The following is a 23,816-nucleotide window of genomic DNA, read 5'->3' as shown; positions in this document are numbered from 1 at the left end:
TTTATTCTAAAGAAAATTACATGTACTGGTTCTTAACCCCTTCAATACAGACCAAAATCTCGTGGGCAGCATTAGCTGCCAGACGTGCGATGTTGCGTCATAATACTCTCACTATAAAAAATAAAGTCACCGCTGTATTAATTGTTTTCTCTTTCACCCATGAATTTTAATAATCATAGAAAATATGATGAAGCCAGTTTACAGAGTATGTGGGTCATGCAGGTACAGCTACAATAAATATAATCAAGACGCCGACGTCAGCATCCTCTCGTACCCACTTGCTCCTCATGACGCTTACATAGGCATCACCATATGGAAGGGGTTAAGGACCTTTGCCCCCTTAAGTTAAAATTGTCCCACCCTGAACAACACCAATGACTACCATATATTGAAAAAATTTAATGATGTATGTGCCATATCCTAAAACTCTGTATAATATACTCAAGATTATATATTACAGGTGGGGGGGAAAGAATACTGCCACCAAGCCTTCCCACTTGAATCATAAGAGGCAACATAAAAGGGACAGGGATTAGGACTAGGCATTTTTCTCCCTGTAGCCCCATGGGACATTCCTAAAAAAAGTAAAGGCATAAGAGGGTCTACGAGTTTTCCAACAAGAACCCTAAGGTTTGGGTCTTTTAATGTGTGTAGATGTGGTACAGATGAGAGTAAAAGGGAAGAGATAGGTAGTATGTTTGTGAGAAGATGGATGTGTTGGCTTTGAGTGAAACTAAGTTGAGAGGGAGGAGTGAGTGTGAGTTTGGGAGAGTAGTTGGGCAGTTCTGAGGAGTGAAGAGAGGACGAGGGAGGGAAGGGGTGGCTATACTAGTAAGTGAGGAGATAGGTAAACATGTAGTGGAGTGGAAGGAGGTTTCTTCAAGGTTAATGTGGATGAAGGTGAAACTGGGAAGGGAGATGTGGGTTTTTGTAAGTGCATATGGGCCTGGTAGTGAGAAGAGTGTAGAAGAAAGGGAGGCTTTTTGGATAGATTTAAACAAGTGCAAAGAGGGATTAGAGAGAAATGTCAATGTAGTGGAAATAGACCTTAATACTAGGGTGGGAAATGAACCAAGAGTCAGAGTGGTTGGGAAGTGTGGAGTTCCAGGAAAGAATCATAGTGGAGAGTTGATGGTGGAAATGTATCTAGAAAGAGTTGATGATAGCAAATACAGTGTTTCGGAAGAAAGTCAAGCATAAGTACACGTGGGAGAGAGTGGTGGATGGAAGGGTGGTAGATAGAGCGTTAATGGACTATTATAGTGGTAACCAGGAGTATTGGTATAGTAGGAAGAGTTAAGGATGTATATGTTCTAAGGGGAGAGAGTGGGGGGGGAATATCAGATCATTTTCTGGTGGAAGCTAAGTTGAGTGAAGGATAGATGGAGAAAGAGGAAAAGGACAAAAGGTAGGAAGGTGCTTAGAGTGAACTGCTTAAATGAGAAAGAAAAGGAGAAGGAGTACAAGAAGAAGCTGAGAGAGGAGTGGGAGGGAGTGAAGGATAGAATAGAACTAGGAGTGGAGGAGGAATGGGGATGGTTCAAGGAGGGAGTCATAAGGTGTGCAAAGATGGTGTGTAGAACAAGGAGGATGGGAGGAAATAGAGGGAAGGGTAGTGAGTCATGGGATGAGGAAACAAAGAAGGTTGTAGAAGAGAAGAAGCAAGCTTTCACAGATTGGTTACAAAATAGGACGAGGGAATCATATGAGAGGTAAAGAGAAGAGAAGAGAAGAGAAGTAAAGCATAAGATATAGGAGGCAAAGAGGAGAGCAGGTGTGAAATGGGGTATGAGTATGACAGAAAAGTTTGAAAGTAATAAAAAGATGTTTTGGAAAGAAAGTAAGAGAGGAAGAGGAGGCAAATCAAGTATGGAAGAAAAAGTAAAGGTGCAGATGGAAAGATAATAATGGAAGAGAAGGTAGTAAGAGGAAGATGGACAGAGTATTTTAAGGAGTTGCTAAATGTGAAGGAGGATGGGGGGAAAGGTAGTTGCAGTGGGAAGTGCTGAGAAAATGACTGAGATGAGTGAGGAAAATGGAGGAGAAATAAGGAAAGATGAGGTGAAGGCAGCTGTTAAGATGATGAGAGCAGGTAAGGCATCTAGGTAGAATAGATGTCGTGCAGAATGTCTGAAAAATGGAAGTATAGAGATGGTGGACTGGTTGGTGAGGTTATTTAATGTCTGTTTAAGAGAGGATAGAGTGCCGGAGGACTGGAGGCGTGCCTGCATTGTTCCACTATACAAGGGAAAAGGGGACAAGTGTGAGTGTAGTGGTTTCAGAGGAATCAGCTTGTTAAGTGTAGTTGGGAAGGGTTATAGGCGGGTCTTGATTGAGAGGATTAGGAGAGGAACAGTGGGAGTAATTGGTGAGGAACAGTATGGGTTTAGGACAGGTAGGGGTTGCGTAGATCAGATTTTTGTGGTAAGACATATGTGAGAAAGCTATAGGAAAAGGTAAGGATGTTTTTTGGGCTTTCATGGATTTGGAAAAAGCTTATGACAGGGTAGACAGGAAGGCACTGTGGGAGGTATTGCAGATACATAGGATATGAGGAAAGCTTTTAGGAGCTGTCAAAATTTTTTATGAGAGTAGTAGCGTGTGCTAGGATTAGAAATGAAGATAGTGAGTGGTTTGAGGTAAAGGTGGGACTTTGTCAGGGATGTGTTATGTCGCCCTGGCTGTTCAATTTATACATGGATAGGGTGGTGCGAGAGGTAAATGCAAGGGTAGTGGGTCAGGGATTGGAGATGGTAAAGGAAAATAGAGAAAAGTGGGAGATAAGCCAGCTGTTGTTTGTGGACAACACTGTCCTTGTAGCAGGATCAGAGGAGGGATTGAGGAAGTTAGTGACTGAGTTTGGAAAGGTGTCTGAAAGAAGAAAATTGAAGATAAATGTGGGTAAAAGTAAGGTGATGAGATGTGCAAGGGGAGAAAGTGGCAGTAGACTGGAAGTGAGTATTAAGGGAGAGAAAAACTAGAGGAAGTGGATAGTTTTAGGTGCTTGGGTGTGAATGTGGTGGGAAAGTGAGGATTGGAGGTGGAGGTAAAATGTAGATTGAGAGAAGCAAGTAAATGCTTTGGGTGATTAAAAAGTGTAATGAGAAATAGACATTTGGGAATGGATGCTAAGAGGAGATTGTATGAAAGAGTGATTGTACCAACAGCACTATACAAGTCAGAAACATGGAACATAAGAGAGGAAGAGAGGAGTTTGAATGTGTTTGAGATGAGGTGCCTGAGAAGTATGATAGGGGTTACTAGGCTAGATAGAGTGAGAAATGAGGAGGTGAGGAGGAGAACAGGAGTGGAAAGGGAGTTGGGAGATAGGGTTGATAAAGGACTATTGGGATGCTTTGGACACATGGAAAGAATGAGTGAAGAAAGACTAGTAAAAGAGGTGTGGAAGGCAGAGGTGGAAGGAGTGAACATGAGGGGTCAACCTAGGATGGGATGGATGCATGGGGTAAAGGGGCATTGGGAAAGAGGGCAATGTCTGTTGAGGAAGGAAGGGAGAGGAAAGAAGATAGGGGTGAATGGAGAATGGTTGTATATGGATGATGCTGTGATGTATGAGATGGAATGGGTGAGGGATGGGGGGTGAGGGATTATGTGTGAAAAATGAATTAACGCAGCCCGAAGGGATTTGTCCCTGTCCTCTCCTTTTAATGAAACAGCCTTGCTGTGGATGTGCTGTGTCTTATAACATTGCTTCTGATCCAGGGCAGTGGGTGACACATCATCCAGGAGGTGCCAAGATAGAGTGAGGGATGAGGGTGGAAGGGAGTGGAGTATAGGGTTTTTATGCATATATATATATATATATATATATACATATATATATATATTACATATATATATATATATACATATATATATATACATACACATACATATATATACATACACACATATATATATATATACATACATACACACATATATATATATACATACATATATATATACATATATATATATATATACACATACACATATACATATATATACACATACACATATATATATATACACATACACATATATATATATATATATACACACACATATATATATATATACACACATATATATATATATATATATATATATATACATATATATATATATATATATATATATATATATATATATATATATATATATATATATATATACATACATGCATGAGAAATCACAAACTCATGATTCTAAATATGTGGAAAAACCACCAAGGAAAAAGAAAAACTGATGACCAAGCGCTTTCGTCTTTTGGTACCCTGATGACCAAGCGCTTTCGTCTTTTGGTACCCTGAGGATGTCTGAATAGACGAAAGTGCTTGGTCATCAGTTTTTCTTTTTCCTTGGTGGTTTTTCCGCATATACATACATATATATATACACATACATATATATATATATATATACATATATATACATATATATATACATATATAAACATATATACATATATAAACATATATAAACATATATAAACATATATATTATATATATATATATTATATATATATATATATATATATATATATACAGTCGAACCTCGAAAGTCCGGTCATCAAAAATACCGCCCTAACACCCGTAGATTTTCGTAGCGGTATACGTATAGGTAATGTATTTTATGGCATAGAAACACATAAGAATAATACTCTAACACTGTAATAATAACAATACTGTAATAATAATACTATAATACTAATAATTCTGTAATAATAACTGTAATAGAGGCATGTAAATGTACTGTATATACAGTGTACTGTACTGTATTTCTTTTTAACGTACACTGTAAATATCGGAAGGTATGCACGCGGGATAGTGGTGGCAGCCAGGGTTGCCGTGTAGAATGGGAGTGTTGCTATACCGGGGCATACATTTTTCTCGGGTGTGTGCAGACTTTCATAGCAAGATATACTTGTCAAACTTTGACAAAATGGTGGTTCTAGTTTTTTTAATCTTGAATGTATATAAGGCCCCCATGCCCTAACATATTCAGTAAGATATAATTTTTTTTTTTTTTTTTTTTAATATTATCGCTAAAAGAAAGCTGAAATTTTAGTGTAGAATTTTTTTCTACTCAGTAAAAACGTATCTTTTGGGGTATAATATTTTGTAGCACAAATACCAATAAAAGTCATATTTCTATGTACCATTTATTATTTGATAACTAGTTCTATGATATTTAAACAAAAGTTTGAGATTTTGAATGTTTTTAACAGCCCGCTGATATGTAGAAAATATTTCCTCATATCCTTGTACAGTTGCCACATGCCTCTATTTTACTACGTTTTGGTACAAAATTCTACGAAACGGAAGCCCTGGTGGCGGCTTGACTGGGCCATGTTTGAGTACACGTGTACGGCCGTCGCTGCCACCTACCGCACAAATAGGGAACTTTGCTTGAAAAGTCCGCCCTTTGTTCATTTCGACCGATCATACGAGGGTCCGGGCTTTCAAGGTTCGACTGGGGTATTGGCTGCTTGTTATTGTGGCAAAGTAGCATGCAGTCGATACTTTAGGGTCTATATGGGGCGCCCCTAGGGACCAGAGCCACACATCATTTTGTCTATGATAGAGGAAATCTCTGTTCATAGAGAAATGATGACACTTTTATACTACGACTGTCCCTCCGTTATGCTGTCCTCCAACCCCTTGTTGCTGTCCTGTACCATTTCTCTGAGTATTTCTTTTTCTGTGGTGGGGGAATTCCCTGTGGTGGGGGAAAAGAATACTGCCACCAAGTATTCCCACTTGGATCATAAGAGGCGAGAAGAAAGGGACGGGGATTGGGACTAGGCATCCTTCTCCTTGTAGCCCCAAAGGGCACATTCCTAAAAGTAAAGGCAAAGGCATAAGAGGGCCTGGAAGTTCTCGGACCAGCACCCTAAGGTTTGGGTCTTTTTAATGTGTGTGGATGTGGTACAGATGAGAGTAAAAGGGAAGAAATAGGTAGTATGTTTGTGAGAAGATGGATGTGTTGGCTTTGAGTGAAACTAAGCTGAAAGGGAAGGGCGATTGTAAGTTTGGGAGTGTAAGTGGGAGGTTATCAGGAGTGAAGAGAGGGCGAGGGAGGGAAGGGGTGGCTATACTAGTAAGTGAAAAGATAGGTAAACGTGTAGTGGAGTGGAGGGAGGTTTCCTCAAGGATAATGTGGATGAAGGTGAAACTGAGAAAGGAGATGTGGGTTTTTGTAAGTGCATATGGGCCTGGCAGTGAGAAGTGTGTAGAAGAAAGGGAAGCCTTTTGGATAGATTTAAATGAGTGCATAGAGGATTTAGGGAGAAGTGTAAATGTAATAGTACTGGGAGACCTTACTGCTAGGGTAGGAAAGGATCCAATTGATGGAGTGGTTGGGAAATGTGCAGTTCCTGGAAAGAATCGTAGTGGAGAGTTGATGGTGGAAATGTGTCTAGAGAGTTGATGATAGCAAATACAGTGTTTCGGAAGAAAGTCAAGCATAAGTACACATGGGAGAGGGAGGTGGAGGGAAGGGTGGTAGATAGAGCTTTAATGGACTATGTAATGGTAAATAGGATTATGATAGGAAGAGTTAAGGATGTACATGTGCTAAGGGGAGAGGGTGGGGGAATATCAATCATTTTCTGGTGGAAGGCAAGTTGAGAGTGGAGGATAGATGGAGAAAGAGGAAAGGGACAAAAGGAAGGGAGGTGCTTAGAGTGAACTCTTTAAATGAAGAGGAAAAGGAGAAGGAGTACAAGAAGAAGCTGAAGGAGAAGTGGGAGGGAGTGAAGGACAGAGTAGAGGTAGGTGTGGAGGAGGAATGGGGATGGTTCAAGGAGGGAGTCACAAAGTGTGCAAAGATGGTGTGTGGAACAAGAAGGACAGGAGGAAATAGAAGGAAGGGTAGTGAATGGTGGGATGAGGAAATGAAGAAGGTTGTAGAAGGGAAGAAGTGAGCTTACACAGATTGGTTACAAAATAGGACGAGGGAGTTATATGAGACGTACAAAGAAAAGAAAAGAGAAGTAAAGCAAAAGGTAAAGGCGGCAAAGAGGAGAGCAGATGTAAAATGGGGTAAGAGTATGACAGAAAAGTTTGAAAGTAATAAAAAAATGTTTTGGAAAGAAATTAAGAGAGGAAGAGGAGGCGAATCAAGTAGAGAAGAAAAGGTAAAAGGTCGAGATGGAGAGATGATAATGGAGGAGAAGGCAGTAAGGGGAAGATGGGCAGAATATTTTAGGGAGTTGCTAAATGTGAAGGAGGATAGGGAGGGAAAGACAGCTACAGTGGGAAATGCTAAGAAAATGAGAGTGATGAGTGAGGAAAATGGAGGAGAAATAAGGAAGGATGAAGTGAAGGCAGCAGTTAAGATGATGAAAGCAGGTAAGGCACCTGGTCTGGATGGATGCCATGCGGAATGTCTTAAAAAAGGAGGTATAGTGATGGTGGACTGATTGGTGAGGTTATTTAATGTTTGCTGGAGAGAAGGTAGAGTGCCAGAGGACTGGAGGAGTGCCTGTATAGTTCCACTTTACAAGGGAAAGGGGGACAAGTGTGAATGTAGTAGTTTCAGAGGGATTAGTTTGTTAAGTGTAGTTGGGAAGGCTTATGGGAGGATCTTGATTGAGAGGATTAGGAGAGGAACAGAGGGAGTAAGTGGTGAGGAACAGTGTGGATTTAGGATGGGTAGAGGTTGTGTAGATCAGATTTTTGTGGTAAGACAGATATGTGAGAAAGCTATAGGAAAGGGGAAGGATGTTTTTTGGGCCTTTATGGATCTGGAAAAGGCTTACGACAGGGTAGACAGAGAGGCACTGTGGGAGGTTATGCGGATATATGCGATAGGAAAAGCTTCTGGGAGCTGTCAAGAGTTTTTATTAGAGTAGTAGAGCTTGTGTCAGGATTAGAAATGGAGAGAGTGAGTGGTTTGAGGTAAAGGTGGGACTTCGTCAAGGATGCGTTATGTTGCCCTGGCTGTTCAACTTATACATGGATGGGGTAGTGCAAGAGGTAAATGCAAGGGTAGTGGGTCAGGGATTGGAGATGGTTAAAGAAAATGGAGAAAAGTGGGAGGTAAGCCAGCTGTTGTTTGCAGACGACACTGCACTTGTGGCAGGATCGGAGGAGGGATTGAGGAAGTTGGTGACAGAGTTTGGGAGTGTGTGTGATAGAAGAAAGCTGAAGATAAATGTGGGTAAAAGTAAGGTGATGAGATGTACAAGGGGTGAAAGTGGCAGTAATCTGGAAGTGAGCATTAAGGGAGAGCAACTGGAGGAAGTGGATAGTTTTAGATATTTGGGTGCAAATGTGGCAGGAAAAGGTGAAGTAAAGGTGGAGGTAGAATGTAGATTGAGAGAAGCGAGTAAATGCCTTGGTGGATTAAAAAGTGTAATGAGGAATAGACATTTGGGAATGGATGCTAAGAGGAGATTGTATGAAAGAGTGATTGTGCCAACAGCACTGTATGGAGCAGAAACATGGAACATAAGAGAGGAAGAGAGAAGGAGCTTGAATTTGTTTGAAATGAGGTGTCTGAGAAGTATGATGGGGGTTACTAGGCTGGATAGAGTGAGAAATGAGGAGGTGAGGAGGAGAACATGGTTGGAAAGGGAGCTGGGAGATAGGGTTGATAAAAAGAGTATTAGGATGGTTTGGACACATGGAAAGAATGAGTGAAGAAAGACTAGTAAAGGAGGTATGGAAGGCAGATGTGGAGGGAGTGAACATGAGGGGACGTCCTACGATGAGATGGATGAATGGGGTGAAGGGGGCTTTGGGGAAGAGGGGAATGTCAGTTGAGGAAGGATAGGAGAGGACAGAAGACAGGGGTGAATGGAGAATGGTTGTATATGGAAGATGTTGTGATGCATGAGGTGGAATGGACGGGGGGATGGGGGGTGAGGTAGTGTGTGTGAACAAAATTTTGACGGAGCCCGAAGGGATTTCTCCCTGTCCTCTCCTTTATATGGGGGTACGGAGAGGGGGGGTCGCCGATTTAATGAAGCGGCCTTGCTGTGGATGTGCTGTGTCTTGCAACACTGCTTCTGACCCAGGGCAGTGGACAGGGTGCAGGGATGACCCATCATCTAGGAGGTGCTACGATGGGAGGGAGGGTGGAGGGGTGTGGAGTGTTTTCGGGGATGGAACAGGTGGGAATGATTTTATGCCTTTTCCTTTTTGGCTACCTCCCTAGTAAGGGGGAAAAAGCCTTGGTATATGTATGTATGTATGTATGTATGTATGTATGTATGTATGTATATATATATATATATATATATATATATATATATATATATATATATATATATATACAGATGCTCCTCAACTTACGGCCGAACGTAAGTTGAAAATGAACGTAAGTTGTTACTGTACCATACATCCGTAAATTCTATTACCGTATCTTATAAAACACCCCTAAATCATTAATTATACACATAACATTGTAAAATGTTAACAATTTCAAATAAATTAAATTCAAGCAACATAAATTGAGATGGTGGAGGAGGAGGAGGAGGCAAGGCACGTTCAGTCTGTCGTTTGTGCCATGTAAATAATGGACGTAGCGTCATGCATAAGTATCGTTTGAACTACGAAGAGTCTAAACTAAAAAATTCACTCAAATTTTTGTTTTTTTTTACAATTATTTTTACAGTCAGTTCAAACGTAAAATCGAAAAAACGTAAAACGAATGAACGTAAGTAGAGGAGCGTCTGTATATATATATACACACACACACACACATATATATATATATATATATATATATATATATGCACAAATTTCACAAGTCACATGTGAATCACAAATATGCAGAGTCCACTAAGAAAAGGAAAAACACACGGAGTCCGAGCGCTTTCGTGATATATTCACATTATCAAGGAGTACAGAAAAATGAGAACAAAAAATGGAGATACAGAGTATAAATAGGACAAGAGAGACATTTACCCTCCTCTCCAAAGCCTGAAAGCTCAGGTTGGGTCACTCGGCGAGGTCATAGAAACAGATCATTATTACATTAACTTTTAAAATATGTACTATTTATATTACTGACAATATATGGATCTAATTTATATAATCCTAAACTATTATTAATGAGTTGGTCATAATTGCATTTGATAATTCCTGACTCTATATTTCTTTCTGTTATATTCTGACAAGGTGCAGGGATGACCCGTCATCCAGGAGGTGCTAAGATAAGAGGGAGGGTGGAGGGGTGTGGAGTGTATTCAGGGATGGAATGGGTGGGAATGATTTCATGCCTTTTCCTTTTTGGCTACCTCCCTTGTAAGGGGGAAAAAGCCTTGGTACATGTATGTATGTATATACCGTATATACTCGTCTATAGGTCGACCCCCCATTTTTGGCCAAAAAATCTGGAATTTTCCATATACCTCATGTATAGGTCGAGTGGTTTGTTTTTGTTTTTGGTGCTGTGAGCATTCCACTGCCTTAATGCTTTGAAGTAGCATGGCTTGCCTGGTATAGCAATTGATTATTATGGTTTTTTCACTTCATTAATTCTGATGTATTCTGGTTTATGTTTTTTCAAGTTCACTGATTTTAATATTTAATAAGTTTCACTGAAATTGCCATTTCAGCGGAGTGAAAAACTTGAACAGATTGCCAAGTACGGTAGATTACCAAGTACGGTATTCGGAATAAACTGGCTAGGCGTGTTTCGTTAGAAAAAAATTTAACCAACACTCAGAGTTAGTCTTGTAATCTCAACTGTGCGGATGATCAGGCTAATGATAATGTGGAGGAGAAAGATGATGTTGATGTTCCTATGGCTGATGAGGTTGATTCGTATGATGATACTCGACACAGAAGTGAGTGGGAGGAGCTGTTTGGTGGTGAAGATGACGACATCAAGGAAAACGATTTTGGTGGATTTCAGTTAAAATATTTAGGATTATACCATGTGTCACTGTAACAGTAACAAGTTGGCAATACTGAACAGTTTGTTTTCGTGATGGTGAGATCCATGCATTGTTTTGTTAATGGTAACAATAACATATACCATGTAGAAAGCTAAATTTGGGTAAATTTTTAGTTTCGACCAAGGGCGCAACATAGCAATAAAAATTGATTATTAATTTTGTAGATTATAATGTATCAACGTAATATGCAATTTTGTGATCGGAAATAAAAAAACAAGAAAGATGCTAAAATATTTCGTAAGTAATGAAGTCGTGTCGGACGAATAGTACGTCATATTTGTTATGATACATGCCGACGACGAAGAAATGAGAAGTTGGCGGGCTTTTCAACCACTCAGCTTGCTGGCTATACAAAGTTCTTGCAGCTTGAAGGAATGCATGTATCTCCGCTCCATAACATTCCTTCAAGATAATGTACCTGGCGAGGCACTGTCAGAAGCACCGAGGCCATCAATTGACAGACAAGATGGCGTTCCGATCCTATGCTTGTGGCAAGGTATTTTTCATTTTCACTTCTGCCCACAAAATTGCATATTACGTTGATACATTTTAATTTATAAAATTAATGATTAATTTTCTATTGCTATATTGCGCCCATGGTCAAAACTAAACTATAAAAAAATAAATAAATAAATAAATTTGAGAATATCACAGCATTTCATTATTTTTTTTATCAATTATGGGTACTGTAATAGTATACATGATATAATAAGCTCGCCTGTGTTAAGAAATTTAACAAACAGGTAAAACCACAGTATGGGGTTACCGTATCTAGAAGGAATTTTACATGTTTTAGTACGTACCATGTATTTTATGTACCCATTGTTTACTGGTAGTATTTAGTAGGTAAATATTTTGATTTCTGAACCTAAAGAAAAGGTAAGAGTTCTTCCTAGCCTTTCTTGTCATGTCTGGATTTCAACCTAACAAGATTATTACTTGTGTATAGGTCGACCCCTAGGTTTTGGCCTAAAAAAAATCCTTAAGATTTCGACCTATAGACGAGTATATACGGTATGTATGAGAAAGATTCATGCATTTCTTTCTTAGATTGTAACATTCACAGATGCAACAAGAAATTTAAATATAGTATTCATCGAAAACCAACCAATGTCAATGCATATATACATTACTATTCAGCCCACCATAATAGAATTAAACAGTCAGTATTTTCTTCCATGTTCCTTCGTGGCCTGCGCATCTGCAGCCCAGAATTTGTGGATGACGAAATGAACAAAATTTATGACATTGGAACACAGTTTGAGAAAAAGAATTTACTTGTACTTCCTTTTAATGAAAATCTTATAGAGATTCCCAATATACTTAAAAATTTCAATGTAAATGTAGCCTTCAAGAACAACACTACTCTAAAAAATCTTCTCATAAAGAATTCCCCTGACAATTCTACAGGCTGTGTATACAAAATACCTTGTAGTAAATGTGACAAATATTATGTAGGTCAAACAGGAAAAGAATTAGAGGTTAGGATTAAACAGCATAAAAAAGAGCCAAGAATCTAGTGCACTTTTTAAACATGCTTGTGAATTTGACCATCCTATTGACTGGAAAAATGCTTAAAAAATTATACAATGTAAGAATACAACAGAAAGAAATATCAGAGTCAGGAATTATCAAATGCAATTATGACCAACTCATTAATAATAGTTTAGGATTATATAAATTAGATCCATATATTGTCAGTAATATAAATAGTACATATTTTAAAAGTTAATATAATAATGATCTGTTTCCATGACCTCGCCGAGTGACCCAACCTGAGCTTTCAGGCTTTGGAGAGGAGGGTAAATGTCTCTCTTGTACTATTTACACTCTGTATCTCCATTTTTTTTTCTCATTTTTCTGTACTCCTTGATAATGTGAATATATCACGAAAGCGCTCGGACTCCGTGTGTTTTTCCTTTTCCTAGTGGACTCTGCATATATATATATATATATATATATATATATATATATACATACACCAAAGGATTTTTCCCCCTTATAAGGGAGGTAGCCAAAAAACAAGAGCATAAAAATCATTCCCACCTATTCCATCCTCAACATATTCCACTCCCATCCACCCCCTTCCCTCCCTCTTATCTTGCCTCCTCCTGGATGATGGGTCATCCCTGTACCTTGTCCACTGCCCTGGGTCAGAAGCAGTGTCCATAGCAAGGGCGCTTCATTAAATCGGCAACCCCCTTCTCTGTCCCCTCATGCAGAAAAGGAGAAGACGAGGAGAAATCCCTTTGGGCTGTGTCAAATTATTTCTCACACATACTCCCTTACCCCCCATCCCCCACCCATTCCACCTCATGCATCACGACAAAACCCATATACAACCATTCTCCATTCACCCCTATCTTCTGTTCTCTCCCGTCCTTCCTCAACAGACATTCCTCTCTTTCCCAATATCCCTTTTATCCCATCCATCCATCTCATCCTTGGTCGCCCTTTCATGTTCACTCCTTCTACCTCTGCCTTCCACACCTCTTTTACTAGTCTTTCTTCACTCATTCTTTCCATGTGCCCAAACCATCCCAATACTCTTTCATCAACCCTATTCCCAACTCCCTTTCCATTCCCGTTCTCCTCCTCACCACATTTCTCACTCTATCCAACCCAGTAATCCCTATCATACTTTAAAGGCACTTCATCTCACATTCAAACTCCTCTCTTTAAGTTCCATGTAGCTGCCTTGTATAGTGCTGTCGGCACAATCACTCCTTCATACAATCTCCTCTTACATTCTCAAATGTCTATTACTCATTACACTTTTTAATCCACCAAGGCATTTACTCACTTCTCTCAATCTACATTCTACCTCCACCTCCACTCCTCCCTTTCCTGCCACATTCACTCCCAAGTATCTAAAACTATCCACTTCCTCCAGTCTCTCTCCCTTAATACTCACTTCCAGTATACTGTCACTTTCTCTCCTTGTACATCTCATCACCTTACTTATACCCACATTGATATTCAACTTCCTTTCACACACCTTCCCAAACTCTGTCACTAACTTCCTTAATCCCTCCTCTGATCCTGTTACAAGTGCAGTGTCATCAGCAAGAAACAACTGGCTCATCTCCCACTTTTCTCCATTTTCCTTAACTATCTCCAATCCCTGAACCACTACCCTTGCATTTAACTCTCACACAACCCCATCCATGTATAAATTGAACAGCCAGGGAACATAACACATCCCTCACGAAGTCCCGCCTTAACCTCAAACCACTCACTCTCTTCATTTCTAATCCTAACACACGCTCTACTACTCTCATAAAACTCTTGACAGCTCTTAACAGTTTTCCTCCTATACCATATATCTGCAATACCTCCCACAGTGCTTTCCTGTCTACCCTGTCATAAGCTTTTTCCAAATCCATGAAAGCCCAAAAAACATCCTTACCTCTTCCTACAGCTTTTTCACATATCTGTCTTACCACAAAAATCTGATCTACACAAACCCTACCTGTCCTAAACCCACACTGTTCCTCACCAATTCCCTCTGTTCCTCTCCTAATCCTCTCAATCAAAACCTTCCCCTTTTCCCTTGTAAAGTGGAACTATACAGGCACTCCTCCAGTCCTCTGGCACTCTATCCTCTCTTAAACAAACATTATATAACCTTACCAGCCAGTCCACCATCACTATACCTCCTTTTTCAGACATTCTGCATGACATCCATCCAACCCAGATGCCTTACCTGCTCTCATCGTCTTTCCTTATTTCTCCTCCATTTTCCTCACTCATCATGGTCATTTTCTTAGTGCTTACCACTACAACTACCTTTACCTCTCTATCCTCCTTCACATTTAGCAACTCCCTAAAATACTCTGCCTATCTTCCATTATCATCTCTCCATCACCTTTTACCTTTTCTTCTCTACTTGATTTGTCTCCTCTTCCTCTCTTAATTTCTTTCTAAAACATATTTTATTACTTTAATTTTTTTTTGTCATACTCTTACCCCATTTCACATCTGCTCTCCTCTTTGCTTTATCTTGTGCTTTACTTCTCTCCTCTTTTCTTTGTATCTCTCATATGATTCCATTGTCCTATTTTGTAACCAATCTGTGAAAGTTCACTTCTTCTCTTCCACAACCTTCTTCACTTCCTCATCCCACTACTTATGACCCTTCATTCTATTTCCTTCTGTCCTCTTTATTCCACTTACCATCTTTGCACACCTTGTGACTCCCTCATTGAACCATCCCCATTCCTCCTTCATTCCCTCCCACTCCTCTCTCAGCTTCTTCTTGTAGCCTCCTTTTCTTTCTTATCTAAGCAGTTCACTCTAAGCACCTCCCTACCTTCTGACCCATTTCCTCTTTTTCCATCTGTCCTCCACTCTCAACTTACCTTCCACCAAAAAAGGATTTGATATTCCCCCACTCTCTACCATTAGAACTCTTCCTACTATACTCCTGGTTACCACTACAGAGTCCACTAACACTCTACCACCCTTCCATCCACCACCCTCCCCTGTGTACTTATGCTTGATTTTCTTCTGAAACACTGTATTTGCTATGATCAGCTCTCTAGACACATATCCACCATCAATTCTACACTACAATTTTTTCCTGAAACTCCACACTTTCCAAACACTCTTTCTATTGGTTCATTTCTTACTCTAGCATTAAGGTCTCCCAATACAACTACATTGACATTTCTCACTAATCCCTCTATCCAAAAAGCCTCCCTTCTACACTCTTCTCACTACCAGGCCCATATGCACATACAAAAACCCACATCTTCTTTCCCAGTTTCACCTTCATCCACATTAACCTTGAAGAAACCTCCTTCCACTCCACTACACATTTAACTATCTCTTCACTTGCTAGTATAGCCGCCCCTTCTCTCCCTCGTCCTCTCTTCATTCCTCAGAACCTCCCAACTACACTCCCAAACTCACACTCGCCCCTCCCTCTCAACATAAGTTTCATTCAATACCAACGGCATCTTTCTTCTCACAAACATACTGCCTATCTCTTCCCTTTTACTCTCATCTGTACTGCATTCACACATACTAAAAGACCCAAACCTTAGGGTACTGGTTGGAAAACTCCTTGTCCTTCTCATGCCTTCACTTTTTTATGAATGTCCCCTTTGGGGCTACAGGGAGAAGGATGCCTTTTAGTCTTGATGTCCCGTTTTTTGTCGCCTCATATGACTCAAGTGCGAGGGTTTGGTGGCAGTGTTCTTTCTCTCCACCACAGGGTTAGGTAAAAAAAGGAAATGAATATTCTGAGAAATGGTACAGGACAGTAACAAGGGGTGGGGGAACAACATAATAGAAGGACTGCTGCAGTATAATAAAGTATCATCATTTCTCTATGAACAGAGATTTCCTCTATCACAGATAAAATTATGTGTGGCTCTGGTCTTTAGGAGCACCCCATATAGACCCTAAAGTATCAGCTGCATGCTACTTAGCCACACTAACATGCAGCCAATACCCCAGATGGGGACAATTACAAAACCTAAATGCTAGCAAATAAAAGAGAGAGGGAGAGAGAGAGAGAGAGAGAGAGAGAGAGAGAGAGAGAGAGAGAGAGAGAGAGAGAGAGAGAGAGAGAGAGAGAGAGAGAGTGTGTGTGTGTGTGTGTGTGAGACTAAAGAGGCAACGAAAGAGGAGAGGGGTAAGAGAGACGAGAGGGGAGAGACGAGAGGAGAGAGAGAGAGAGAGAGAGAGAGAGAGAGAGAGAGAGAGAGAGAGAGAGAGAGAGAGAGAGAGAGAGAGAGAGAGAGAGAGAGAGGAAGGGAAAAAGATAGGGAGGGGGAGAGAGAAAGGAGAGATAAATAGATAATGAGAGAGAGATATGATTTACCTTTTCCTGCTTTGAATGAAGAATGCAATTCCAAATATGATGATGACTATAACAGCCAGACTGCAGGACATGGGGATAATGATGTAAGACAGCTGTGGCTTTCTATCAACTGCAAAGAAAATTCAAAACATAAGGACTATGATGAGAGCCAAATTACAAATATGGGAATACATACACATACCAAGGGCTTTTTCCACCTTACAAGGAAGGTAGCCAAAGTCAAAAGGCATAATTCCACCCCTCATCCATACATCCACAGCAAGGCCGCTTCATTAATTGCCAAACCCCCCTCTCTCCTTCCTCTCATGCAGAAACATTGATGATGGGGAGAAACTTGTTTACCATGTATCAAAATATCATTCACACATAACCACTTCCTAACCCATCCCATCCCCCATCTACTTCCTTCCATGCATCACAGTATCATCCATGGGATTGCTAATGCTAAACAAATGTGGCTTTCATCCAAATAGAAAAAATTACTCCAGTAGTGTCAAGAGTGGTGAGGGGATTTTTTCCTTTTAAAGGAGACAAAAAGGGAAAGCCTAAATGTGTTTAAGAAATATGTTGGAGGTTATGACGATGGGTTAGATAAGAAATGTAGAGGTAAGGCAGATAGATAGTGGGGGTTGGAGAGAGAGCCGAGATGAAGTTACCGGGTAATCACAATAATGAGATGGTTTGGGCATGTGAAAAGAATGAGTAAAGAAAGACTCGTAAAAAAAGTGTGGAAAGCAGAAGTGGAAGGAGGGGACTTGAGGGGAAGACCAAGAATGAAATGGATGGAGCCAGTTAGGTACTGCATGAAAGAGGAATATCTGTTAAACAAGGCAGGAAAAGGGCAAAAGACAGGTGTGAGTGAAGAGTGGTTGTAAATCGATGAAGAAATCATGTGGATTGAAGGGATTTCTTCTTTACTTTGTATATTTCTTGAGGGGGGTAGGGCTGCCATGTAGTGAAGCTGCAGACTTTGGGTATCAAGCCCTACTGTGGAGGTATTATGGGTTGCTGTGTTGCCTTTGACCCATGTAATGTGGTGGGAGACAGGGATGACCCTTCATCCATGAGGAGCAAAGATGGGAGGGACAATGAATAGACTTTTGAATAAATGTGGGATGGGTGTAGGGAGGTTTTTTATTTTGACCTGGCCCCTCCCTTGTATGTATGTCTTCCTGCCTTGCTGTTACTTAAGCAAGTGTGGCAGAGGTCATGGCCAACATGGGATATTTACCTAGTTGTATTATATGGGAAGGGAGCTATGCTCATGGTGACCCGTCTTTGTATCTTTGAGCATCACATTTTTTCTTAAAATCTCGAATAGTGTTTGCACACACTGTTTCCTTATCTAATTTATTCCAGGTATCCACCACTCTATGTGGGAAGCTTTTTTTTTTTTCAGATATCTTCCATAATTATATTTTTTGAGTTTCTTTTCATGTCCTCTTGTTTTTCCATTGTCCCATTTTAATAAATCATCTCTATCTAGGATTCAATCCTTTCATGATTCTATAGTCAGTAGATCTCTTCTTTCTCTTTATTCCAGGGTTCGTAGTTCCAATTTGGAAAATCTTTGTTCGTATGTTAATTTGTCATTGCTCTTTGTATTCTTTCTAATTTCTTTATATTCGTTTTAGTACTGGGTGTCCATAGTGTTGCTGTGTACTCCAGTTTTGGTCTTATTAGTGTAACTAATATTTATTTAATCATTTCCTCATCCAAGTAGTCAAATGCCACTTTCATTGACCTTAATAGGTTGTAGGTTTCTCCGACTATTTAATTGATACGTTTGTCTGGTGTCACGTCTTTGCTGATTATTACTCCGAAGTCTCTTTCCGAGTTCACTTTTTTGACTTCTTCACCAATTATATAATTTCTTGATATTCCGTTTTTACTTTTTCCAAACTCCATTATACTACATTTTTTGACATTGATGTTTACTTCCCACTTTTGAGTCCATTTCCAGATTATGTTTAGGTCTAACTGTAATGATTCACAATCCTCCTCTGCTCTTATCTTCTTTAGTATTTTTGCATCATCTGCGAAGAAATTCATATAACACTCCACTCCTTCATCAATGTCATTTATATATACAGCAAATATGATTGGAGCCGATACCAAATCTTGCAGAACACCACTTATCATTTCTTTCCAATTCAAGTATTTGTCTCTAATTACTACCCTCATTTTTCTCCCAGTCAGGAAGTCTTCCATCCATTTCAATAATTTTCCTTTGATGCCACCTACTGATTCTATTTTTCTTATTAGTTTTTAGTGTGGTACTTTATCAAATGCTTTTTGTAGGTCTAGAAAGGCACAGTCCGCCCATCCATCGCTTTCTTGTATTATTTCTATTAGTCTCAAATAGAAGCAGATCAGGTTTGTTGTACATGATCTTCCTTGTCTAAATCCAAATTGATTTGGATTCAGTATATTTTTTTCTTCCAGATGTTTAACTCATCTACTTTTGATGACTTTTTCACACATTTTTGCTATTGTGCTGGTAAGGGAGACTGGTCTGTAGTTGGTTGGATTTTCCTTGTTCCCTCCTCTATATATTGGAACAATATTTGCATTTTTCCAGTCCTGTGATACCTTTCCTTCTTTAAGTATTTAATCATCCTTTATATATTGGTACAATATTTGCATTTTTCCAGTCCTGTGGTACCTTTCCTTCTTTAAGTATTTAATTATATCATATATTTTGTCCGTCAACTCCTATATGCATTCTTTCAATATCCAATATGCAATTCCATTTGGACTGTGTGATTTTCTGACATCAAGGTTTTTTATTTGGTCTCTGATTTCCTTCTGTGTTACAATTATTTCCTTAACTGGGGGGGGGGGATCTCTCTATTCCCTCACAGTTCTGTGAACTTTCAATTGTGAACACAGATTTGAAATGATTGTTCATAATTTGAGCCATTTCTACTTCTGTATATTCATAATTTCCCTGGTGCAGCTTTTCCATTTCTTGTGTATTTTTAGTTTACCATTTGCATACCTGTAAAAAAGTTTAGGTTGTTCCTTGCATTTTTCTATTATGTCTCTTTCATAGTTTCTCTTTTCATCTCTACATATTTTTATATAATAATTTCTTAGTTTGATAATGTTTGCCATTTATTATTTTTTTTCCATCTTTTCCAAGCTTTGTCTCTTTTATCCTTAGCCTCACTACATTTTTTGTTGTACCAGCTTTTTATGTATACTCTTTCTTGCTTTTGTTGTGCTACATATTTGTTCACTCCCTCATTATAAATTCTTTTCGTATATTCCATTTCTCTTCCATCTTTTTTTCTTCATTTAGGAAGTTATCACAGTTTGTGTTTTGAAAGAATTATTTTGAGTTTCTCAAAATTAGTTTTGTTGTACATTAGTCTTCCTTTTCTATGTTTCTCATTTCTTCTTAACCCCTTCCATACGGTGCCGCACACGTAGGCGTCATGGAATTAGATCTCGGTGGCAGCAGCCAATGCCAGCTGTACGACGTGTCGTAATAATACTCGCATCATAAAATATAGTCACCGCTTATATCGATCGTTCTCTCTTCACCCGTGAATTTTGATAACCATAGAAAATGCGATTACAAAAGAATTAGAAAGAATGTCATTATGGAGGGGCAACTACAATAAATATAATCAAGACGCCGATATGGCAGCCTCGCGAATACACTCGCTCCCCATGACGCCTACGTGTGCGGCACCGTATGGAAGGGGTTAAGTTCATTTGCTCTTTTAGTTCAAATTCTATTAGTACATGGTCACTCTTTCCTATTGGTGTTTTGTAATCGATTGTGTCCACAATTTCAGGTTCTGATGTAAGAATTAAATCTAGTCTCAATGGTTCCTTATTGTTTCTGTATCTGGTATTTCCTTTTACCCACTGAGTCATTGTGTATTCAATGGTCATATCAAGTAGCATGTTTCCCCAGAGGGCTTCTCCACCCTTCACTATCATTTCTTCCTAACATATTTTGAGTTAAAATCACCCATAATTACTTTATTTCCAATTTCTTTCAGTATGAAACATAATGGCAAAAGCCAACAAGACTGTGAGAATAAACACCGTGTGAGATCAAAACCTTTATTGGTACAACGTTTCGCTTGTTACAGCTTTTTCAAGTACAGGTAAACGTCGACTTACGATGGCCGTGACTTACGATTGTTCGACTTTACGATGACGACGACGACGACGACGATATGATAATCTAACCCCTTCCATACGGTGCCGCACACGTAGGCGTCATGAGGAGCAAGTGGATTCGCGACGCTGCCATATCGGCGTCTTGATTATATTTATTGTAGTCGCCCCTGTGTTTTTACATTCTCTGAAATGTGCCCTGAATCCCATTCTCTGTGGTTTTCAAAATTCGCGGGTGAAAGAGAGAACGATCGATATAAGCGGTGACTATATTTTATGATGCGAGTATTATTACGTCACGTCGTACGGCTGGCATTGGCTGCTGCCCGCGAGATTTAAGTTCCGTACTGAAAATACATATTATAGTGTTTGAATATGGTAAAAAGGATAAAAATAATTAAATAAACTACTGTACATGTTTAATAGGCTATATTCAGTATCTCTGGTGGTTAATATACAGGTAGGCTAGGTACAGTGACCACGGAACAGAGTGATACACAAATTGGGGATCGACTTACGATGAAATCGTCTTACGATGGCTCTATCGAAACCTAATGCCATCGTAAGTCGACGTTTACCTGTACAGACATGGCAAACACTCTGAGTATATATAGGCCAACGGGGAAGGAACTGGGAGAGGTTATCAGGGAGGGGTGGGTGGTAGGTGGAGGATCGGGGGGGGGGGGGTGAGAAGGGGACAGGTGGGACTTGGTGGAGATAAAGGACATTTTGGACAGTTTGTTGAAATGGACTAAGGGGGACATTTCATACATTTGTATAATGTGGGTAACAGATGGATGATAGGAGGGGCGATGTTGAACATGCCTCTGTTCTGCTCAATGGTTTTGAAGCTTTGAATGGCGGCTGCTTCCAGGCATTTCCTCCTCACCCTGTCTGGTTCACTAAAAAGATGCTCTGCGTTATCCCAATCCATCAGGTGGTCGTTGGTGTTCCAGTGGATAACACAGGTGTTGGTGATGTTGTTCCGGGAATCATAGCGATGCTCCCGGATCTGGGTCTTCAGCTAGGAGGCTTATCCTTCCAGCCAGCAGCTTCACCACCACCACCCTCGCCCGGACACTTGGACGTTGCAACATTCAGGTAGTGGGCCAGTCCAGCAGGACTATCAAAGAGCTCTCTAGAAGGAGTGACAGCCAGAACGAGATGTGGGGAAAAAACGCTGATGTCTACCGCATACCCTGTGCTGGATGTGATAAAGTATATATCGGCGAGACCTCCCGTGACCTGAAGACCCGGATCCGGGAGCATCGCTACAATTCCGGGAAGAACATCACCACCAGAGCGTCTTTTTAGTGAACCAGACAGGGTGAGGAGGAAATGCCTGGAAGCGGCCACCATTCAAAGCTTCAAAACCATTGAGCAGAACAGAGGCATGTTCAACATCGCCCCTCCTATCATCCATCTGTTACCTGCATTATACAAATGTATGAAATGTCCCCCTTAGTCCATTTCAACAAACTGCCGAAATGTCCTTGATCTCCACCAAGTCCCACCCGTCCCCTTCTCACCCCCCCTCCGCCCCTCCACCTACCACCAACCCCTCCCTGATAACCTCTCCCAGTTCCTTCCCCTTCGGCCTATATGTACTCAGTGTTTGCCATTGAAAAAGCTGTAGCAAGCGAAACGTCGTACCAATAAAGGTTTCGATCTCACATGGTGTCTTCTTTCAGTATACTTGGTATAAGGTGGATGTATGCTGAGACTTGGCTATCCCTTTTAAAAGGGGGGGGTTGGACTTTTTTGTATATAAAGTCACACCTAGCTTGTATTTGCATTCAGAAAAAAGGGCTGTGTTTACCAAGTGACTAAAACAATAAAATTGAGTAAATTCAACATTATTGTTAAATACACAATAATGAGAATGATGAAGGAGAAAGACAAAAAAGGGAACCAATGAAGAGAAGATTGGTTGTAAGCAGAGTGGAATCACCATTGGGGGTCATACCTAAGAAATCTTGTATGATTGAAACCCCTATATCTACTCAAAGGTTTGATAATAATGTATTTTCAGGGTTTATAAAAGAAAGTGGAATACTAGGTAGAGGTTTAGAATTGGAAAGAGAATCTAGGTATAAAAATGTTCTAAGAAATCAGGAGATTGCAGAATTGATAGAGGAACTAATGGTTCTGAAAGCTGAATGCAGGGCAATGTACAGAGAGGTGAACCAACTAAAAAGAGCTAATGCCAAGACTAACAGGGAGCTTAATGATCTAAAAAAAGGAATTAAACATGGTCAGAAGTGAAAACAAAAGAATGAAAAATGAAGATAAAAAATTAGGCTTTGAAAAAAGTGAAAGAACAAATACAAGAGGTAACCAAGAAAGTTGGAGAAACAATTAAAGAGACAGATTTCCAAGGAGAAAAAAAAATCAATGGAAAGTGCAACAAGAAAATAAAGAAATAATTTTTAAAGAAATAGTATAGCAACAAATGGAAGAAAATGCTAAAGAAACAGTAATTAAAGTAATTAAGGAAAAAGAGAATTGGGTATGAAACACAGTGGGTAAAAAAAAATGCTTATTGTAGTTTATGTTATTAAAGAAAAACAATGTGCCTAGATACCAAAGAGAAAAAGAAGAGGAAGAAATTGCAAAAGAAATTCTGAAAAAGATACAAGAGGAGGGACAAGTAATGGACAAAGAAATAGAAGTACATAGGATGGAAGTACATAGGAGGTACGAACATGGCAGGAAAGGGAGAAGTGGAGGTGGAGGTAGAATGTAAATTGAAAGAAGCGAGTAAATACCTTGGGGGATTAAAAAGTGTAATGAGAATTAGACATTTGGGAAAGGATGCTAAGAGGAGATTATATGGAGGAGTCATTGTGCCAACAGCCCTGTATTGGGGCAGAAACATGGAACATAAGAGAGGAAGAGAGAAGGAGTTTGAATGTGTTTGAGATGAGGTGTCT

The 23,816-nt window shown here is 39.8% G+C and overlaps 1 protein-coding gene across 1 annotated transcript in view; it reads right to left on the bottom strand.

Moving 5' to 3' along the window:
- The window catches only part of LOC143023174 (uncharacterized), a 149,471-nt gene that overhangs the window by 47,181 nt on the left and 78,474 nt on the right, over positions 1 to 23,816 (bottom strand). The window contains exon 10 of the mRNA XM_076181694.1: positions 16,747 to 16,855. Within this exon, the coding sequence (XP_076037809.1) occupies positions 16,747 to 16,855 (109 nt within the window). The remainder of the gene's footprint in view (positions 1 to 16,746; positions 16,856 to 23,816) is intronic.

This window comes from Oratosquilla oratoria, unplaced genomic scaffold (assembly GCF_046742065.1).
Source record: "Oratosquilla oratoria isolate Oo_2021 unplaced genomic scaffold, ASM4674206v1 SCAFFOLD45, whole genome shotgun sequence".
In the NCBI taxonomy this organism is placed as follows: Eukaryota; Metazoa; Arthropoda; class Malacostraca; order Stomatopoda; family Squillidae; genus Oratosquilla; species Oratosquilla oratoria.
The sequence above is the reverse complement of the archived record's forward strand: the minus strand, read 5'-3'. Positions and strand labels throughout refer to the sequence as shown.